This window comes from Myiozetetes cayanensis, unplaced genomic scaffold, assembly GCF_022539395.1.
Source record: "Myiozetetes cayanensis isolate MyiCay16 unplaced genomic scaffold, myiCay2020 scf2-11, whole genome shotgun sequence".
Classification (NCBI taxonomy): domain Eukaryota; kingdom Metazoa; phylum Chordata; class Aves; order Passeriformes; family Tyrannidae; genus Myiozetetes; species Myiozetetes cayanensis.
This window is the reverse complement of record NW_026087411.1, coordinates 43,479,068-43,500,932: the sequence shown is the minus strand read 5'-3', so window position 1 is coordinate 43,500,932 and position 21,865 is coordinate 43,479,068. Positions and strand designations below refer to the sequence as shown.

The 21,865-nt window shown below is 46.5% G+C and overlaps 1 protein-coding gene across 3 annotated transcripts in view; it reads right to left on the bottom strand.

The window, feature by feature from the left end:
* Window positions 1-6,615: 6,615 nt before the first annotated feature.
* FRMD1 (FERM domain containing 1) overlaps window positions 6,616-21,865 on the bottom strand; it is a 40,770-nt gene continuing 25,520 nt past the window's right edge. For 2 of the 3 annotated variants that reach the window (XM_050316482.1, XM_050316481.1), the window contains exons 5-14: window positions 21,368-21,444; window positions 19,523-19,709; window positions 17,112-17,267; window positions 15,678-15,743; window positions 15,400-15,468; window positions 15,037-15,211; window positions 12,963-13,298; window positions 12,694-12,822; window positions 11,905-11,984; window positions 6,616-9,991 (exon numbers count right to left, since the gene is read on the bottom strand). In XM_050316482.1, coding sequence (XP_050172439.1) covers window positions 9,704-9,991; window positions 11,905-11,984; window positions 12,694-12,822; window positions 12,963-13,298; window positions 15,037-15,211; window positions 15,400-15,468; window positions 15,678-15,743; window positions 17,112-17,267; window positions 19,523-19,709; window positions 21,368-21,444 — 1,563 coding nt within the window. In that variant the 3' untranslated portion in view covers window positions 6,616-9,703. The remainder of the gene's footprint in view (window positions 9,992-11,904; window positions 11,985-12,693; window positions 12,823-12,962; window positions 13,299-15,036; window positions 15,212-15,399; window positions 15,469-15,677; window positions 15,744-17,111; window positions 17,268-19,522; window positions 19,710-21,367; window positions 21,445-21,865) is intronic. The other variant, XM_050316483.1, reaches the window with a different exon arrangement.

Genomic DNA, 21,865 nt, shown 5'->3' with positions numbered 1-21,865 from the left:
AGCTGGAGGAAGAGCCCATGCTGCTTCAGCTGGATCTGCTGCCAAGGCTGAATCCATAAAGAACGGCTAGCTGGGGTTTAACATGCCTCCTAACACAACCAAGCTTATGCAGTCAGACCTGAGAAGCTATTTCATGGTGTCTGGCTTGTGCGAAGCACTTCCCAACAGAGACAGGACAAAGTTCACAGCAGGCAATTCAATATTGCAGTGCCTAAACAGGGACGCCTCATGGAGATGGCTCAACCCAGAGGGATGACAAACTGGGTTTTGGGAAGGTGACGGCCACTGCCGGGCTACCTCCTGTGAAGGCATCCATAAAGGATGTTGCACCTGTGGACAGCCCCTGCTGATGCTGCCTTATGGAGAGATGCGTGCCCAGACCACTGCCCTCCCAGTTTCCATCCAGAAGAAAGATTTTACGCCTCTTTGTGCAAAGCTGTTGTAGATTCACCGTGGGCACGTACCAGCTGGAAGTTACAGCAGTGTCTTTTGCTGCTGCTGGCTCCCTGATGCCACGAGACCCGAGAAAGACCTTGTGGTAGCAAGCCCATCACCTCAGCCAAAACACCACAGCAACATACCTCTTGAACTCTTTTAACTCCCCTCTTGGTTTGTGAAGACTCCGAAACTGCCCATACCAGATACCAGACCAGCAGCTGTGTTGTGAAGAGTGGCCAATTCAAAGGGAAGTAAAGGGTGCCCACAGTCAGATCTGAGCCTGACTTTTGTTCCCTTGCCAGAATCTGGTTTATCTGTTAAGTTCAGCACAACATTTGCAACAGCAAGGGGTAGGATGTGACTGTGATGCCAGAACACATTACAATGAACACAGTGATGTGGGCACCACATGACTGAAAGCAACACACAACAGCCACCTTCAGGACGTGGGATGCAAGCAACAGGCCAACAGTTTTTCAGCACAGGTACGCCTAAGTTAAACCCTTCTACCTTAGTCCCATCAAATCATCCTTTGCAATCCCAGCTGCAAGTCATTAGCTCAGCTCCTGTGGCATACAGACAAAAAGCAGAAGAACTGGTGAATAACAAAATTGTAAAAATGTGCAGCTGCATGGGGACATAGAGCAGAGAAAGATAAGAAAGCTACCTGCACAGTCACTGTGTGGGTCCTGAAACCCAGGTAAAAAGCCTTCTCTGGTCAAGCTGCATAGCAGGGAAATGCAACACCTGGAGAAGCTGGGAGCACGGGTACTGCCTCCTGACTCTCATACCACCAGGACTGCACCCAGCCTGACTGTGAAGCTTGTATGAGCAGCACCAGCTGCCTTCAGCCAGGATACCTTTTTGTGGAGGCCAGCCAAGCACTTAGGATGGTAACATCCTCAAGTGCTCTGTGAGAGCCAGAGAGGGTTACACACTACCAGGCAGGCCCCATCAGGGCCTGTGTACAGGGCCAAGCATGGATGCCTGCAGCCAGACGTGTTCTGGGCCACACACAGCATCGCAGTCACAGGGCAGTGTGGTGATGGGAAGCCTGGAGGCAAGGAGACACCTCACCACAGGCACAAGAAGGCAAAAGAATCCATCATCGAGGAAGGCCAGTGACCTTTGGACACCATCTACCTCCCAGAAGGGGTGGAAAGAGAAAAAGAGAAAAGGGCACAGAGTCTTGAGGGAATGCTGATAAAGGTCTGGCAGGCGCTGAGATAGTGGAGACGCTGTGACACTGACTCATACAATGTTAACTCACTGAAGCCCTGGAAACAACCCTGGGAGTTCAGATTTCATTGGCACTTTGCACGAGGCGGCTCAAGTCCCATTCTTAGCGCTAGACTTTGCCAGAACATGGCCAGAGTTTCAGCTTAGGCACCTGTTTTTGAACAGAGAAGGTCTGAGAAACCCCTGGGGAAGTCCTGTGGTGTCTCCCAACCTGCTCTCACCAAGTGGCACTGCCACCAGGTCAGTCCCTGCAGATGTCCCACTGCCCCATCCTGAGCTGCCACCTTCACCCTGCTGCTCACACTGCCAGGCATCTGGGACCCACAGCCAGTCGTGACTGCTCCCAGGAGGTCAGACTAGCAATCACAGCACATGTGCCCCTGGAGAGGATACTGTTGGACAACTGACATGTGTGAAGCCAAGATATTCTCCAGCTCGAGAGACCAGGACTGCAGAGCTGTTCTCCCAGGAGAATCCCAAGCTCCAGATAAGATGAGAGACACAGATGAAAATAAGAGCAGTCAGAAATAGAAGAAGCCCTGTCCTAATGATGCAGTGAGAACAGGAGACTTAACAAGGTCCTGCCGAGTTACTGCTGCCCTTGCCCATGTCATTGCTGCCTGCAGTCCTTGCAAGTTATTCCTTACACCAGCACATTCCAGGGAAAAGGCAACTCTGGGCCTCAGTACCGCCTTGATGAAGCAGAGCCAGATTGAGGCAGTAGCAGTCTGGGACAGCAGCTTTGAAGAGTCTTTAAAGGTTGTTAACCTCAGAGATTCTGAGTTGCCTGAAAGCTCAGCTAATGCTCTGGCAATGTCCTTAAGAAAAGCAGCCTGCAAGAGCTCCTACCCGCCTGTGTTCAATCTGAAAGGATAAAAACAGCATCGTGGCTGTGGCAACATGCTTGCCCTGTATTTTTCGGCAGTAATTCTGAAAACGTTAGATCTCAATTTGGTTTGTGTGTTGAAGCAGATTGGAAAGCAATGGTTTGTACCCTCTCTGTTATTTGCAGAGCACATGTTAAGCAAAACCATATCCAGCTGCTCCCACAGCAAACCCTGCCACTCATCCTCCTGCAAGACGTGGCCAGCTGAATGCCAGTGCTGGCAGCCAGGCTGGGCTGGGACTGGCCAGGGGCACAGCTGCTCCAGAGGTGGTGTCCACACCTGCAGCCTCAAGGCATTGCTTAAGCCTGAGTTTGGATCTAGATGATCAAAAACTCAGCTGTACACGGGGCTCTCTATTGCCCTTCTGGCATGGGGCCTTCGAGCACTCCTAACGCCAAATTTTCCCTTCATCGGCTATGCTAGGAAGCTCTATCTGTTTTTCTTACTACAAGCTGTGAGCCTTATGAAAAGCACGACTCAGGAAGCCGGGCTTTACAAAGAACACCTAGAACACTGAAACACCTGCAAGAAATGCAGTCAAAGTTGGCAGTACTAACATTATCCTCCTGCCCCCAGGTGCCTCACCTGCCTTAATGCACCCACTCTGGTGACTGGCATGTCCTTCCTGACCATTCCAAGAACAGGAGTTCCCAAAAATGCATTGCATAATCCATTTGCACTTTAACATAGGAATTATGGGAGCCCTCTGTTCATGTCTGACTACAAGACCATAGGCAGAAAGTTTGTATTAGCCACAGAAAGACCATATGGGGCAAAACCCCTCGCTGATTGCAGAAGCAGTGCACTATGTGTGCCAGAGGAGAGGAGCAGGACGCTGCTGGTGCTGCTGGTCCTGCAAACACAGAAAGCTAAGGATTCAATTCAGGGGACAATACAGATAAAACCCAGGCTAGCTTCCCATGCTTCATCCATACACACAGAGAGTCATTTAACCTAAAATATAGGAGCCCAGCTTACAAGCCAGGCAAGAAAGATTTCAATACCACTGCCAGGAACAATAATAGACTGTACTACAGACCTTATTTCCTGTGATGGGTACCTCAGAACAGGGCAAAAAGCCTCCTCGCTCTCATCCCCTGAAGTTGCACAGGGAGCAGAGAGAAGTACCGGCTTTCTACAGCACATGTTTTTGCTCAGGAATCTCCATCCCAATAGCCAGAGCTCTTTCGAATACACTTGTGTCTAAGAGGGTGCAGAGGGGAGGGTAACCCTAAAGCCTGCACCCAGTGGAAGAGCAGGGAGGGGCTGCCTCAATGCAACTCTGCCAGTCTGAAAAGCCCTTGATTAGAGAGCGAGGCACAGTCAAGGCTTCATGTTCTCTAAGGGTGAAGAACGTGGATGTGGGAATCATTCTCTGTTGCCATGACTGTCAACCAGCTCAGGGTGTTTGTTAACTGGTTGTAGCAAAGGGGTTGAGTACTTTCTGTGGCTAATGCAAGCTAATTTTTCCTACACTGAATACTCTACTTTTGCTAAAGTGGTATTTTCCACATGGTGGCTTGAGACTGAAAATTTCTACCATATGCCATATTCAATTATCTCATTCTATACTGAGAAAAGCAGGGATTGGAGAAAGAAAAACAAAGATTGGTATAGACATATTTATGAGATTTAAAATAAAAATGTGAGGTTTATATTTCCAGGAATAAAAATTAAGCAGAATTTTAAAATACCACAGCTATGCTCTTTAATGGCCCATACTCAGCTGCTCCTGCAGTCTACCAGAAAGGATAAATATGATTTTTGATCGTAACATCTTTGTGGTAGAACAACAGACTTTCCATGCAGGGTTGCTACTTGGACCTTACTCTAACAACTACAATCTCCTCCTTGCAGAGCCAAATTCAGGGTTCAGAAGGACAGACAAAACCAGCATCTGGCTGACCAGGAGCATGAAAATGCAGCATGGCTATAGGCTGGAGCGTGCCCCAAAAAAACGGAGCTGGGCAGTGGGTGACTGAATCAAAGTCGCTCAGACATCATTAAAAATTCAGCACAGAATTAAAAATTCAGTACATCTAACTTCTTGGGCGCAGCTAGGGGAAATACCCAGTGATGCTGCTCTGACAGCACAAAGGTTCAGAAAAGATGCTCACCCTGAGCGCAGGCAGCTCGACGAGGAAAGAAAAGCTGCTTCGCTGAGCAGTGCCCAAGGCCCTACCTATCTACCCCTGTCCCGCCTCCCGCGATGGCCCCACGCATGCCGCTGGGGGCAGCTCCAGCCCCAGAGCTGGCACAACACACACAGCGCTGTGCTGCCTCAGCTACCACCTGTCAGGCTGCAGCTGCCCGGGCCTCTGCGACTTCACCATCCCACTCAATGAGCCTGTCTCCCATAAACCAAGCTGCTAGGGTGGGGAGGGGGGGGGGTGGTTCCGAACTTACATCAACATTTCACACCTGGAGCATCCCATGCCGAGGAGATTACCAGAGGATAAGAGGCACCAGCTGTCTCCCCAGCGCAGTTCGGGCATACTGCCCTGCGTGCAGGAGCTGGAGGACATGCTGTCCCCCGGGGCAGGGGCATGGGCCGGCTGCGGGACGGCGGGCAGCCTGGACCCGCGGTGTGTTGGCAGAGGCTGCCCGAGGTCTCCCCTGGCTCAAGGCAGGCGGACCCCGGCATCCCTCGGCCGCCCGGAGCCCCGGCGGGCAGCGCGGCCCTGTGGCGGCCGCGCTCCTCGGGCGCCGCCCCGCGGCCCGGCCCGGCCTGGCCCGGCCCTGCCGCCACACGGCCGTGCCCGCCGCAGCTCCGGAGCGGGCACCCTGTCGTGCCCCATCGCGCCCCGCTGCCGCCACGGGAAGCCTCGAGAGGGGCTGTGTCGGCCTGCGGTGTCTCAGGCCCCACTGCCAAGAGCTGCACTGAGGAACTGCTCTCACTTCACCCAGAACACGTGGGTTGCCTTAGCCGCCAGCTTTAGCACCGCACCCCCACGCAGCTCCCACACCTGGCATTCCTCACAGATCCAGGGCGGTAACCACGCTACCCCCCCCTCGCTCCCCCCGTACCGCTCTACTGAACCCACGCAAGATTTGCCTGTACCATGAGAAGCCCCACCTGCAGAAACAGGCTCGTTCCATGAATTCTGGTCAGCAGCATTCCACCTAATGGGCAAGAAAGGGCTATAACTTGCCAGGCAAAGAAACAAGGAGAAGTGACAAAGCCCTTCCACTTTAGGTGACTTAATATTTGCCTGTTATCTTTACCTCCACAGAAAGCTCCATCAAACCACCTCCTTCCAGCATCCCCAAACCAAAGATGGATGAGTTGAAAATCTGTTTACTGGAAACATAGCAGGTATTGGACAGAAATACGAAGTACAAGAAGGGATGTCATAAGAATAAGGGCAACACAAAATCAAAGTATATAAAAAGCAAATTATTTTTTCAGAATGCTAGTTTTGATGGTCCATAAAATATCCAGAGGAAAGTAAGAAAACAAACAAGAGACCCCCAGTCACCAAGCTTCTTCAAGAAGAGATCCAAGTAGTCATTACTATGGCACCCGTTCATAGATTTACAACCCAAGAAAAGAAAACTTTCCTTTATCCAAGCCAGACTCCAGGCCAGCAGGTTAGGTGACTTTGGCAGCACTTTGTATCACCAGTGGGCTGGTGTGCCTGTCCTTGGAGGCAGCCCACAGATGCTGCTGACAGGATCTTTCTACACCCTTGAGAGTTCACATGCTTGGTTTTCTAGAATAACCACCACGAGCAGCTTAACTTGTCTCTTCAGTTAGATTCAGCTCCCCTTCAGTGTCCCGCTGATTCCAACCTGCTCAGCTGGGTTCTTAATACCTGACAGAGGCCCCTTTGGCATTGTGCTACTGAGAATGGGCAGGGAGGAACAGGAGTTGTTCCAGTGACTACAGTGCCTCTGGGTTTGTCACCACCAGCAGAGCTCATATGGATTACAGTCTGGCAGCAAATTAATTTCTACAACCTATCTCAAATTGAAGATATTACTGGATACCGTCCTCCTTGGACACACACACACAAAAAGCTACACAATAAGCTTTTTTCTATCCATACTTTATTGCAGGTGTACATATAATTATTTTTATTTTAAACAAGCAATTCCTTTCATGGAAAGGAGAAACTTTTACCATTAAAATAGAGTGATTATACCACGAGTATTTTACAAATATGTACAAGTATTGGCAGCTAGTTTCTAACTGATAAATGTTTACACACTAAAGTCTACCAAACTATCAAACCCAAAAATAAAAAGAGACCTTCTAAATCCAAAGACAAACAAACAAACAAACAAAAAAACCCTACTACTAGCAAAAACAGGTGTGTGGGGTTTTTAATATGAATACAAAAAGTTGCATAATAGATATTCACAGTGCTCGGAAGATATTAATTCATTCTCAGTCTATACACAAAAGTGTCTGGTCTCCCCTTCATATGCATATATCACTTATAGTACTGGAGGGGTCTGCACACACCACTGAGAGAAGAAGATGGCCAGACCTGTGGAATTTGCCTTCCCCACCAGCCACGAATACAGGTACATACAAGGCAGTGGATGCTCATGCAAGTCAATTACACTGTTTTCAGGCACTGCTGTATTTTGTAACAGTGGCAGCAGCATTACAGCACTTCGCCAAATCCTTTGGAAGCCTGTTAGCTGCAAAATCAGAATACCAAGCTGCCTGGTGGCAATAAACACTTCAGTGATGTGGTTAGGCTGTGTTAAGCAGGTGTGAACGTGATTGTCTTTGAGACAAATGTGCACATGGTGCACATGCATTTTATGACAGTTTTCCAAACAACTACACACTGATTTTTGACCTTTTTGTCTTATTAACAACCACTACCAGAACCACAAGTAACCATAGGTCTGCACGGGTAGGAGAGTTTAGCAGGGCTGTTGCTCCAAACCTTGCCCCCCAACCTTTTCCACAGGCAGATGGGCATTGCCGCAGTAAGACCCACTGCTCCAGCTCTGCGGTGGATGCAAAAGCCAGGCTCTTGCACTGCTACAGGGCTGCTCCCTGCAGTGCAGCCACTGGCCTCCTGGACTCTGGCTCTGGCCATCCGCCGTGGCTTACAGCCAAACAGGACCCAGGTAACAGAGAGCGACAGACAGCGGGAGGCTTGACTGGACTGTTCAAGAGCAGACAGCAGCCAGATTTTCTTTATCCATTTAGATCCATTTAGGAGAGTTTATTTTGGATGCAGTAAACATACCCCAAGTACTTAGTAAAGGCATTTTGGCTTTGTTTGGAACAAAGGAAAAGAGGCTACAGTGAACACTCAGCTCCTAATTTTCATTACAAAAAGAAAGAACAGTGTGATCAAAGAGGGCACAGTCAATTAAGTCATGGCTGCAGTGAGCCTGTGCCCACCGTTCATTCCTCAAACACACAGCTAGGGTTTAGTGCTGGATTCATCTCAGACGAAGTACAGCCTCTGATGCCACTTCAGCAAATGCAGATACACCTGCATGCTCTGTCTCTACACCACACTCACACTTGCATAGAAATAGTGAGATGATGGACTCCATGGATTAGCTATTTTAACAGCTTATGGGAATGGAATTTACCAGACAACTACTAAGCCTGCAAGCCCACCATCAAAGCAGCAGCTCAAACCTTCCTCATCATGGTCTGGCTTTCCTTCCCCTCCTGAGTTTGTCTATCTTCAGCTTTTGAGTGATCAACACTGCACAACACACACTTCCTCAACCAGCAGAATAGGATCCCCTAGCTTTTAGAATTTGCCAAAACACACCTGCAAGGTTGTCAAAAGCTGGGCACAGGTTACACCTGTGTACCTTCAAGCTTGTACCTTCAAGTACAAGCTTCCCAAATGCTGAGAACTGATGAGAGAGGAGGTACTGGGGAAAGATAGGGGAGGAAATCAAACACGTTTATTTGTATGTAACAAGGTAGCAGGATGTTTCTCACACCAAATGCCTGAATCATTATCATTATTTTCCTAGTGAGAGCCAGCACAGCCAGCTCCACCACTCTCAAGAACACCAAACAAGTATCCTCAGTCTGGCACACAAACAGCCTACACTTCCACCATCATCAGCCCTGCAGCATCACACACACATATTTGCATGACCTATCCATGACTAAGTGGGACACTGTCACTCTGTCTGTCCTTACAAGGCAACTTTCTCCAGTCCATACTTGCCTTCTAAGCAGAGGAAAAATTTCTAAGGAACAGATTTATTAAAAACAAACAAACAAAAAAAATAACATAAAAGTATGAATCAAAGTAAGGGGTGATCATGCCTGGACAAATTCTCCAGTCACACTCCTGTCTTCAAAAGGCAGTCAATTAACACTCTTAACTTGTCTTCTGTACTCTCAGAAGCAGCCAAGTCATTTGTTTTATCCTCTCCCCATCTCCCCAAGGATATAAGCATTTATTTATCAATCTGCACCACAGCAGTAGTAGACAGCTGAGAGATAGTTCCATTTGTTGCAGTAAAGAAAAAAAAGAAAAAAAAAAAAAGGCCGCATATTGTATTTGGCTGGATGCTTAGAAAAAACCAAAACAACAACAAAAAAGAGGAATAAACTCCTGGCAGAGCAGGTCTTGCTCCCAGTGAAGCAAATAGGCAACCTGCGTTCATTATAATAGAAACAGGCCAGACACTTCCATACACAGCCCTCCAAATGTGCTCAGAGTATATCCTGGCCTTACAGCTGTTGGCAGAGTTGCAGCAGCACAAACTGAAGACAACCAAACTATCTGTACACTAGCATTAACAGACATGGACCACAAGACAAAGGCAGGAAGATAAACTGACATAGACTTTAAATTTCTTTCTGATTAACCCATTTAGACAGAGTTTGCTTTACCAGCTCAGCGTCAGTTTTGGTCCGCTGTTTTTTTGGTTATGTTGGTTGAGTCACTGCTAATAGTGCAGGCTGCTTCCATTTTCTGCTCAGACAGACACTTCCAATGTCAACGTTAAGTGCTACACTCGTTGATTTGCCCTGTAGTCAGGTCTGCAGAAGTGATGCCACTTACTGATACGGAGCTGAATAACAAAACCGCTCACAATCTCCTGCAAGAACCAGAGTGGCATCACATGTGTGAATGAGGTATATATTTCCATAATGAGCTGTTTCCTGGTATGGAAGAGCTCCAATCTCATTACACCACAAACTCCTCTGGGAGCTGGTCCTCTCCCAGAAGATCTAAGGAGAGGCAGTTCATGGACCGCTTCCCATAAAGGGCAGACTTGGTTTTGCAGTCTGCTGTGGAATAAACACAGCCATAAATAGACAGCTTATCCTCCAGGCTGCAGCCAAACGTGTAGCTGTGGGACGTGTCTGAAGACAGTGTGGCACTTAGTGGTGGGTGCTGGTGCTTGTAAAGGCGGATGTCATCCAAACTCTGGCTGTGCTGGTCCATGCAGCTCCTGCTTCTGGGCGACCTGACCTGCCAGTTCACAAGACACACATGAATAAAAACAATGAGCTCAGACACAGCCTAAGGATGCTTGTCTATGTATGCTACAAATTTTCCAAAATTGTTCTTCCATTCTTTCAAAAGAGCCCCACCAGCCTTCTGAAGGATGTTGGCTTAATGAAGAAGCTGTGAAACATTAAAAAATTACAAGTGGATTAAGCTACCCTATCATGTTGAACCAGATTCTGATCTGTCTGCAGTTGTGTCCTCAGTGTCCAGCACAATGGATGGAACACTTGACAGAGACTGACACCTGAATGACCTGACACTTCTTGGCAGATCCATGCAGTCGTCTTCAAATGGACAAACTGCACTTAAAACAAAACCACCCCAACTGCTTGAACACACTGAGTTAAGTCTAATGACTTAACTATACAAGCTGTAGTGAGTCAGCCTCTGTAAAGGAATTACTGACCATTTGAGACATTTCCAACTTCACCACTTGTTTCTTTTCTTGCTCTGCCTCTTTAATAGTCACCTCTTAAATGCTAATAATAAGGCTGATTTCAGGAATATCACTTTGAAACCAAGACACTTCTTTTACACCACAGAAAACTTCCTCCCGGTATCGCTTCTCTCACTGCCATAGGAAGGCCATTAAAAAACACCGCAAAGGAAACCCTGTGTTGGCTCAGCTGTACTCCCAGAGACAGGAGTACGTTGCATGGTTCTGTCAGTGCTAAGGAAACCCTGCAGCATTTAGTTACATGGCCTTGTAAGAAAGGTTTTGGTGGTTTTGTAAGGAGGCACCAAATATTTGATGCATTAAGTGGCAGCCAGGTCTTTGCAATTGTATAGAAGTGTTGATCAGAAACATTTTTATAAAACAGTCTCCCAGTCAACTAACAGGGTAAGCATGTGGTGGTAACAGCAGTAAATTAAAAAACATTACTTTAAGTAAGATGCCTACTTCCAGCCTTGAGCTCTTAAGCCATCCACTCAAATATAGGCATAAGTTCACTATGATTTGTACTGCATGGTCTTTAGCTTTGGAAAAAAAACTCCACCAAATTTTATTCAAATCTACTATAGCACTTTACAGACTATTTTGCTGATAAGTGAAAATCTCTTATTACTTTTGACTGGGTCCAGGAAGAAACATAAAATACTAAATAAAAGTCCTAAGAAGTGATTGAAATCCTTGTTCCAATTTTTACAGTTCTTTCAGTAAGGCAAATTTGGATTCAGAGAGAAAAGAAAATGTGGAGGCTTTTTTTTGGTTTTGTTTGTTTTCCAAAACTCCACAAAATTTCCACTCCAGTGGGCACAGCTACACTTTGAAAAGAGGTCTTCAAAAGACTTTTTAGTAAGATTTTTCCAAATAAAACTCATTAAACTATGTACTTTGCTATATATAATTGCCCTTTCTCAAATGTTTGATGAAAACTTTGACAACAAAGACTTCAAGCACACACAGAGTATAATCACAAAAATGATATAATAATTAGAGCTTGAACATCTGGTTTTGCCCCAATGTGAGCTACTTCTGGCTTCAGAAGCAGGAATATGATTAAGTTTGCAACCCACACCCAAACTGCATGGATGGTCTTCGCTCTGTAATCCACTCAAAATCTGGAAGTGGTTGATTTTCTATTTCCCATCCAGAAACCTAAGGTAGACAATAACTGGCTTGCAAGACTTCCATGCTTTGCTTCCATGATTGCTCCAAACCTCTCTATACTATTCTGAACCCAAATGCTGCTCTCATCCTATTCCTGAGAGCAGCAGCAGACCAACAGCTGGTTTTGATTACACCATTTAAAAATGAGTCGAATCCAGACCAATTCAGGTCACTTGATCTACAGCTGTCTCCGTTACACTAGACCTTGGTTCAATGCCCACACACATGCCAGACCCTCCTGCTGAGCACCCCCCTCCCTTACCTGGTGAAGGGATTCCACGCTTTGGCCTCTCATTTTGATTAGCGTGACTTGCACCACAGACAGCGATCCGTGATTTACAGCTGAAAAGGAGAAGGAGAAAAGGAAAAGCAATGCAGGTTTGAGGTTTTGTGGGCTGCAGAAAAGGGAAATTGTTCTCACAAGCTCAACCCTGCTCTCCTCTAAATATAAATATGCATCAGTAAGCACCCTCACTGCTCCAGGAATTTTGCTCACAAGTACTCCTTTTTGCCCCTGAAGATCAATGTTTAAAAACTTTCAAGAAAATAGTTTCTCACCAACATGTCCCATTTTCACCCATTTTGCTTTACATTAAAGGCTGTACATCTTAAGGCCAGACAGCTCCTGCGTGATCCTGTTGTCTAGCATTCCCTGTATCACAAGCCACAAAACTTTACCTATGAATTCCTGTTGAGTAGCCCATTTTGCTGTGGTTGAACCCCTTGGCTGTTTTGTGGTATACAAGACTTTAAAACAAATTCCTTCACTAAAAAGGATTCACCTCAGCTATCTTTTGGTCATTAACTGAATATAAACTTGGCACATTTGGAGAAGGGAGACTTAGAGGAGCACAAAGAAGAGCAGCACTGTACAACATGGAATGCTGCCCTTTAACCTCTTGATGAACTGACTGCAAATCCTGTTGCAGAAGAGCAGTAAGTAGCACTGGCAGTTGTTTGGAAGAAGATAAGTTTTCTTAGGTCCCTCAGATTGTGCCTGTTGCTGGAGCCTTAAAGAACAGCACTGAGCAGTACCAGAGCACCATCTCACCTTGGCAGCTAGCAGCATCTAAAGGCAGAGATTCAACAGACTCTCCCACAGTGGCCTCCTCTAACTGGTCTCCCTCTAAAGGCTCATCTACAGGCATCTCCTCTGGCTCATCTACTGCCAGCTCAAGCTCTAGGAGAAAGAGAGCAGCAGGAGAATGGTTAGCATTACACTTGTGCTCCAAGCTGCTGTATAGACTCTTACTCCCCACTCTCCCACAGGAGAAGACAAAAGTGGGCTTAGAAGTCGCTCTGCGTCTCCAAATTCTTTACCATCATCCTGAGGGTCGTCTTCAGCCCGCCCTTTGCTGCCACTGTCAATGCCAGAGCTACCGTAGCTGATGGTTGAGCTGCAAGATTTCTCTTTCCTATGCACCCGGTCGATGCTGAAGGGCTCATCCACCGACATTTCCACTGACACCCGGTGCCTGGAGTCAGCCTCGATGCCCGATGTGTGAGAGCTGCCATGGCTCCCTGTGGACTGGCGTGAGAGGCGGTTATCCCTCTGGCTGCCCCCACTGCTCCCGCTGCCACGGGAGTTCTTGTCGCAGGGGTCCAGGTCCATGTCTAGCGTGTCACTGATGTAGGACTCCCGGTAGCGCTTCTTCTCTGGGGAAGAAAGAAGAGAGAAACCAGTGGGAACTTTATGCAAGACCAAAGGAAGGGCAGCAAAAATACTCAGTAAGTTCTGGGACTGGCACGGCCTCACAACTGAGGAACAACTCCTGCAGCTACTGAATAAATAGAGGGAGGACAGTTTTGTATTTTGTTTGCTCAACAGATACTGGGATGCCCAGCTGGTTGTAAAGGAATTAGTCATATTCGCAGTAAACCAGCATGTTCTGAATTAGAACAGGCAGGTAGAGGCAGTTATGATACAGAAAACAGCAGGTTCCACAGTGAAGAAAAGGTCAACTAAAAATAAACAAACCAACAAACAAAAAAGTGAGTGGCTTACTTAGCTAAGTTAAGTGCTCAATCTTTAAAACCAGATGCGTTGATTGATTCTTGAAATAGTCACACATGTGGAGTCAGCGAGGAACAGAATCCCCATAGCTGGTGTTTATTAATGATTTATTTTTTTCTCCCATGGCTTGTATGTGCTCAGGGTGGTCAAGAAATCCATGAGACTCTAAGAGACGTGCAACAACCTAGGGCCTTTTGCCCACAGGCACATGATCAGTGAGCTTTTCTACAGGTGACTTGCACATATCACCATTTCCACCTGCACAGCTCAAGGCCACTGTTGTTAACCCACTGAAAGAACCAAGCTAGATGAGACCAAGGGCTGCCTTGCCCTGTACACTGTTTCCATACAACCAGCAATCACCACTTCAGGGATTGATGTAAGCTCCTTAGAATTAGCTGAGATGAGTAAGAACCAGAAAAGTTTTTTCCTGAGATCTACCTGGAAGGAGTCAGCCTATGTCCTTGGACAAGAGGGCCAGCTACTGTTTGACTGCTACTGACCTTTAAGGTAACCATACAAGGCTTACAAACTTCAGAGAAAACGAAGTATCAGTGGAGAATACAGGGAACAGCAGTCAGGAAAGAAAGAGGAGAAAAAAGCATTTGGGTGAAGGCTAGAGGGAAGGGGACAAAATCATATGAAAGAAGGGCTATGCAATGCATTTAAAACAGTCACCAGGAGGAGAGAGGTAGGCTCAGAAGTTGTAGGAAACCCAACTTGCAGAGCTGGAAAATGAAAGAGGGTGAGCCGAGAGGTGATGAGGTGAATGAAGTTTGCCTGCAAGGAGACTAGGGAGTATTCTTTCATGTTCAAATCACCTTTCCTACAGAGAAATGACCCCATCAGAAAAGACAAATTCTGGGAACCCTGATCTGCTTTCAGGTTGTTTCTGTTACCTGCACCTCCTAGCTTTTAACTGTATGACACTTATAGACTAAATTGTGGGCAATGTTTAGTAAAGGGCACTAAAAACGTTAAGATGCAGACTCACAATTTGTGCTGCTGCTTGAACACAAGAAGATTTCATTCCAATGGAAAGCTTTTTATTTAAAATTATTTCCACTCAGAAGTATGCATCATATGTACAAATTGGGAGCACAGAGAGTAAGGATCTTCTTTTACTTAAAAGGAGATATTCCTCCTCTACTACTCACAAAGACACACACTTTCTGATCACAGTCCACAATGTGGGAGCCATAAACACTTCTCAGGAACAAACTCAAAACATATCTAACACCTTCTGTTTCTCTCACTGGGTCCCTGATAAGTCAGAAACACCTTTAATTAGATAGAGAGCAGCCACCAGGAAGCAACAGCAGAGCCTAACATGCCGTACTCTTCCCCTTACCAAACCCATATGGCTGTTCCTTAACATACCTTCAGCCTCCTCCAGTTTTTGGATCTGCTTCAACACGGGCTGAATATTCAGAAAGAGCCGGTGACTGTTGCTGAGTAGCTGCAGCAAATGCCTTGACCTGAAGGGGCAGCCTGTGTAGTAAACCAGTTTCCTTGCAGAGGGCAAGCCATCTGGCTGGATCTCGAATTTTTTCCCCTGCATATAGAGGAGAAATGCCGAGAAATGAGCAAGAGCATGTTTCCAGCCACACAGCTACCAGAGATAGCTGCGGTCTTGTGCATGCAAGTGACAGGACTTGTCATGGCAGCGCGGGCAGGCTGACAGCTTTGCCACATCCCAGGTTGACAGCCACTGCCAGATGGCCTCCATTCCGTCATACTCACCAGAAAGGCCAGCTTCCCAATGTGCGACCAGGGAAAGTCATAGAGGAGCTGGCGAACGTGATTCACCTCCTGCAACACATCAAACTCAGAGTGACACAGGGACTGGCAGGTACAGGGTGGAGTCAGCGATGTGCAAAGAATTTGCAAACAACCAAGAATTTGAGATATGTGCAGCCTGGTGTTCACAGGGGAGGCAGAGGAGCCACGGTGAGGGGGGAGGACAGGGGAGCTGGGCAGAGTTAATGCTACACCAGAAGGCTTTCACAGCAGTCTGTTACCTGATAGATGTGCATTCCTCTCAGGGTCAGGCCCAGGATAACTGTTGGTCGATCCTCCTTCTTATCCTAAAAGAATAGAAGAGCCTGGAGTCAAAGGTTAATCTACAAAGACCATGCCCTTGTTCTGGCACCTACTGCAGAAGAGGTAGCAGGACTTCTCATCAGGCAGATGCCATCAGCTCATTTGGTTTTTATTATGTTTGTAAAGAGCACCTTGCCTTGTTGACCCCTGAAATATCTACACCTAAAATCCCCTTGTGCTGGGAGACTCAGGCATTTCACCAGCACATGTCCTAGCTGCCCTGGACAGGGAATCCTGTAGCTTCAGTGATTTGAGAGCATGGACAATTACTGCTCTCAGAGGTACCTTGTTACCTCTCACACTGCCATGTGCTGTCTCTGCTGTCCCCACAAACATGCACCATTTTTGCTCTCCAGGTAACAGAGAGCTCAAAACAGAAGAGACACCCATCCCCCTCTCCTTGCCTCGGCACTGCTGTTCCCATCTAGGGACTTGGTAGATCTTAGGTGTCCCTTGGCTGGGGGTGTGTGTGTGTGGGGGGGGGGTAATCAATGCTTAAAGTTATAGGACTTTCCTTCTAATCTTTAATCTGTGTTTTGGGAGCAGGTGGTTTTACATGTTTGCATCTGGCAGCAATTCTGCCTAGCTTTTAGCTCATGCTGCATCTTGCTACGACACACTTGGTCTCTGATAAGATTCCTCTGCTTGAAGACTAAAAAAAAATTATAAACTAATTCTTTCAGCTTCTCCTAGCACAGCAAAATTAGGGAAGGGAAGACATGTTTTTGCTAGGAGGAGAAGGAGGAAGAAAATTTTGGGGTAAAAATTTATGGGCTCACAGAGTTCAAACTCAGCATCATAACCATCTCTCCTTATCTGTCTTGCAAGATGCAAGCCTTGTGCCATCACATTGCCTAATATTAGGCACAAGCAACAATCTAGGAATCTAAAACTGACATATAACTGAAAAAACATCAACCAGTCTGATACAGTTGAAGAATGAAGGGGATAAGAAAGTTGGAATGACTGTCACCTTTGGTTATTACATGACATTTGTGTGAAAGCTGGCTGACCTCTTGTCATTATTTCAATGAACTTCAACAAGAAAAAAAAAAAAAGGCTTCTCTCATTTCCCTGGTACAATTCTACCAACAGGCAGGGACAAAAATTAAGTTTTGCCATTCCTGTGGCCACTTTCTTGGCCACGAAACAAAACTAAATTCCAGCAATATCTGTATATTGGCAACGGATTTGTTTGTGGGGACAGGCCTCACTGGCTGAGCATTTTAGATTTGTTTGGCCTCTCTGAATCACAGGCAACCATCCCTCAGAAAAACAGAAAGAGAAAAATGCAATGGTGCACTCAATTAATGATGGGAGAGAAGTTCAAAATAAGAAGCTCTTTGTCTAACCTTCTGCAGTCTGTAGAAGTGGACTGGCACATCTTCCAGTAGGCAGGACTCTTTAATGAACTTTAGAACTGCTTCCTTAGTGCTCAGCCCTTGCTGTTCTCGGTGCATCTCTGGGGCATGTTTCAAGATGTAGTCGCTCCCCCTCTTTGCAATTATCTAAACCACAAAGAAAACAAACAGGTCAGCAACTCTTCAGCGATCCCCATGGGAGGCAGCTGTGAGCAACAGCAAAGCAGAGACTGGAAGTGGAGGAGGCTCATATATTCCCTCAAGACAGTCTGTGTTCACCTCTACCTCCCTGGAGGATAAGCATTTAAACCAGCCCAGATGACAGTGATGTCTCCAAACGGATCCTAGGTGGCAAAATTGTAACAGGCCAGGCCTACAGAGGTCAGGTCAGCTCTTCTCACTTTTAAGTATTGGAATTAGTTTTCCTAACTCTTGGCATGCATAAATGTTTATGGGCAGATAAGGAATACTGCTCTGCATGCCAACACAATCAGCAGCAACATCTCCAAACAGGGCAGAAATACGTTTTCCTTTTAAGACCTGAAACTACACATTAGGCTTATTTAGCATTTCCATTCTCAAAGGGATAGATAACACTATCTCAAGGTATTTTTTTATCTATTGGGAGTGGTTGGCAGGCACGTGGCTCTACTAAGCAGTACAAAAATCTGCACGGGGCCTTTTGCTCCTGCCCTGTGGGTGCCCAGTTCCCCTGTTTACCCACATGCTCTCTCCAGACAAGCCTACAGGGTGGCCCTGACCCCTCCCATGCCTGACTGGCCCCTTTCAGGCTGTGAGCAGCTGTGACAGATAAGAGGGACATTGGCTGAATTCACTCCACAACATACCCCACCACTGGGGACATTTAAAACTAGATTGCACCAGGTACCCGAGAATATCCTGCTGGAAACAACCCATCCTGGCTCAAAACAACTAGACCTCATCATCACCCAATTCCAGCTTCCATTTTATATTAAAACCCTTGTTTACTCTGTTTGGTAACACCTCTGCCCTCCTCTGCATGCCTTGACAGATTAGTTGCCCTCCCACAAGGAGGGCTGGCCTTGATGGGTGACAGCATCATTGCCATCAGCTGCACAACATCAGCAGAAAGAGACGTGCCAGCTGCACAGTTCAAAGCTGGGTGGGTCAGCCCAGGGCAGCACTGCCTCTCCTCACTTGCACGAGACTTGGGGCAGCCCTTGGCCAAATGATGTGAAGCACGTGTTGGAGGAAGTGATTGTGTTGGAGGAGATCTCTCACTATCTCCCCACAGGAGCCCAGGGGCAGGGAGAGAAGCGTCCCCACGCTTGCCAGATTTCAGTGCTTATAATGATGTAATAAATCACCCACGTACTTGCTTGGGGTTGTGGCTCAGCACAGGTGAGCCAGGCTTTGCCTTGGCCTTTGCAGTGTTTGCCAAATGAGCAATAGTCTGTGATAAGCCCTTTAACTGCCTCAGAAACAGCACTCACATGAGACTCACCTTTTCCAGCACTTTATTAGCTACCTCCTGACAGGCAACCCATAACAAGGAACTGACACGGGATGAGGGCCTGTTGTTTAGGACCAAAGGGGCATTTCTGCACAGCAAGGCAGGCAAGCCAGGATTTGTGCATAAAGAAGACCATCAGCCTTGCTTCCCCAAGACAACCCCTGTCACTGTTCTAAACCTTCTTCCCAAAGCAGGTGACAATGCTGTCTTTCAGGGGAGATGCAGCTTGTCTGGGACAAGCAGTGAACTAATAGAGCCTTAACCAGTTTGCCTTCATTTGACAACTAAATCAGCTCTTGGCTTTAAGTCTTGAAGGGCACAAGTCATGTGCACATGCTTATAAACAAACATGCAAACCCATTTCCAGGCCTTTCCCTTTCCTCTTACTGCAGTTCAGCCAGAGATTAATGACAAAGCAAGCACAAGAGGCACTGCACAGCAGTACTACCCCTTAGGGTTTGGATTTATTCATCCCTGAGGCGAGCATTACAGAGATGGGAACAAAGGACAATGGACTTGGCTTACAGGCCTGGAGGTTTTCTGGAGAGCTTAGGTTGTGCAGATCTTGCTGATGTACCGCTACACACACACAACCCTTTAAGCCATAGAAGAATCAAACAAAGACAGCTGCACTGTCAGAGTTATTCATGTAACACCAGCACATTCCCTCACCAAGGAAGGATGTAGCACCCATCTCACTGATGAGTGAGTCCACAAAGAACAGGCACCTACCTCCAGTGGAAAGACAGGATATATCTCCCGAGGGAAATTCAGGATGATACTCTACCCTGCTGCCTGATCATTGCATTGGGAGTTGGGGAAGTTGCATGGCTGCATTAGGTACCACTGTGACACAGCTCCCGCTGTGTGTACAATCTGTTGACAAAAATATTCCCACCAAACTTACCCATTGTGGGAAATAAGCCTGAGGTTCAAAATATTTGCCAGCATGGACCTTCTCTCTGTAGTTTCCCAAGTCTGCCTGTAAGCTGTAGGCAGCCAGCAAGAAGTAGATTTCTTCTTTGTGATTGCAACGAGACATAAGCACTTGCTCTTTGAGATGGCAGTAGTAGAGCTGCCGAGCCACTTTATCGCTGCAAAACACAAAGGCAAATGTACCTGAAGAAGAAAGTTCAGATAAGGCCCCTCAAAAACATCATCCTGCTGAGAAGAGGGATTAAACTTTGACATGTCTGCTGTGTGCCAATGCCACCCTGATACCAATTATGTGTGCGTAGGGAGCACCAAACCAAGATCAAGGTCTTCTCCCACTAAGTGTTGTACAAACATGGGAAACAGTAGCTTCTACCTTGAGGAGCATGAGATCTAAGAAGTTAGGGCAGAAGGCAGATGAAAGAAAAATCACGCCACACCTGTTTTGGAGACTGACTACAATCAAGCACTTCTGTTTCTCTGAAAAACCTGTAGGAGCCAAGAGAGTCAACTCCTTTGAATTCCCAGTCCTGTTTCTTGCACACCTGTCCTCCTTTCCCCTCTAAACCTGGCACTGTTTTATTATTTCATCTTGCCTTAGGCTCAAGGTACTTTTCAGCAGCTAATTCCCTGCAAGGTAGATCAGAAGGTAGAGGAGCCTTGGGCTTGCTTTTGTCTTCTTCCTCAAGCTGCTAAATAGGGATGGTCTGATAAGGCATAATAACTATGGTGCAGCACTGATAACCCACACATCCCCTGCCCTCAGAGCTCATGGGAAGCAGGCTGCTGACATGTACATATAGACGGAGGTGCTGGACACTACAGACTGCTTGTAAAAGTGTGTGTGTATAGTTTGAAGGGTCCAGGTAACTACCTCTGCATGACTTCACACACCTCTCAAATTAAACTACTAGTGCAAGAGAAAGATGCTTGTCATGCTGAAGGACATGTACATCAGGAGCAGAAGAACGATATGTAATCTCCCTTTGTACATAAGAGCAAAATAAAATAAGAAGCACTTATCAGCCAAATAGACTCCAGAAGAAAGACTCCCCTGTGTCCAAAAAAGAAGGACTATGGAGAGAGAAAACACAGAAAACCGCAAGCTTTGTTCAAGATGAGAACAAATGCCAAAAAATTTGGTAAAGATTTTAATCCACCTAAATGATCCCAGTTCTTGGCTTGCCCTGGGGTCAGAGCCACACCAGAAGTGCTGATGCAAATTAACTCTGTCAGTTGTTAATTTTTAACTACCTCATCCTTTGTTCTGTACCGTGGATGAGGGTGGTGCTGTTTTGAGTGCAGCCCATATTCCATGTGAATGGACTCCAAATGCAAAACTCTCTAACTTATGAAGTAATTTCTTTTGTCCAGTTACAAAAGTCCATTTCCAGGAGTAGACTGCACAGAGCGCTGCTCATACACAAAAAGCAGATCCAAAATTGTTAACAAGTGCTTTAGAGTATAAGCAGCTATTCTTGGTATATTCATCTGATGCTTTTCATACAACCAAAAGACACAAGCAAAAGAGTGCTAATCATGTTTTGATAATGTCGTCATTCAACCTGCTCTCTAAACACAGATGGAAAAGCAGTCACAATTTTCCTAGGGATATGGAGCATGATTCAGGCAGAAAACATTCATAGCTGGGTGAGGAAGTCTGCAAAGGTCTTAGAAAAAAAAATTCTTAAACAGATTTTTTAAGCTTATTTCTGTGAGCTCACAGAGATGAGGTTAACAAAGAAACATTATTTTTCTTGCCTTTTAAGAACACAATGAATAATTCAAAACACAGTAGCTACCGCAGAAGGGAACTTACCCTATTACTCTTCCATTTTCTACGTAGTATTGTACTCTAAAGAATGCAACAAAAGGAGGGCTGAATTTCTCTGTTCCCTAGAGCAAAGACAGAAGACAAGTTAAATTATGAACAGCATCCAAAATTCCTGTTCCCCTGTCTGGTAATGTTCTCTTTACCCAAGCTCACTCCCCACACTGCCTTTCATTTTCTACTCTTCGCTCTTGGCAAGTTCTAGGAGGGGAATCTGTCTGTCTTGTAGGCTCACAACAATGAGGCACCACAAAACATTCAGACAGGCTGAATCACAAAATATCCAATGAAGAGAAGATGATTTTTGGATAGGAGAGATGAGTCCCAGTGTAGCCTGGGGACACCCAGCCCAGAGTTACCTAGCTCAGCACCTGGCAGCACCAGACGCACTAGTGCTGAACACAGCAAGTCTGACACGGCCTCCCTCAAAGCACCAGGCAAGGCAGCAGGGCAGCGTGCCATGCTGGCATGGCTGTGGCGTTTCCA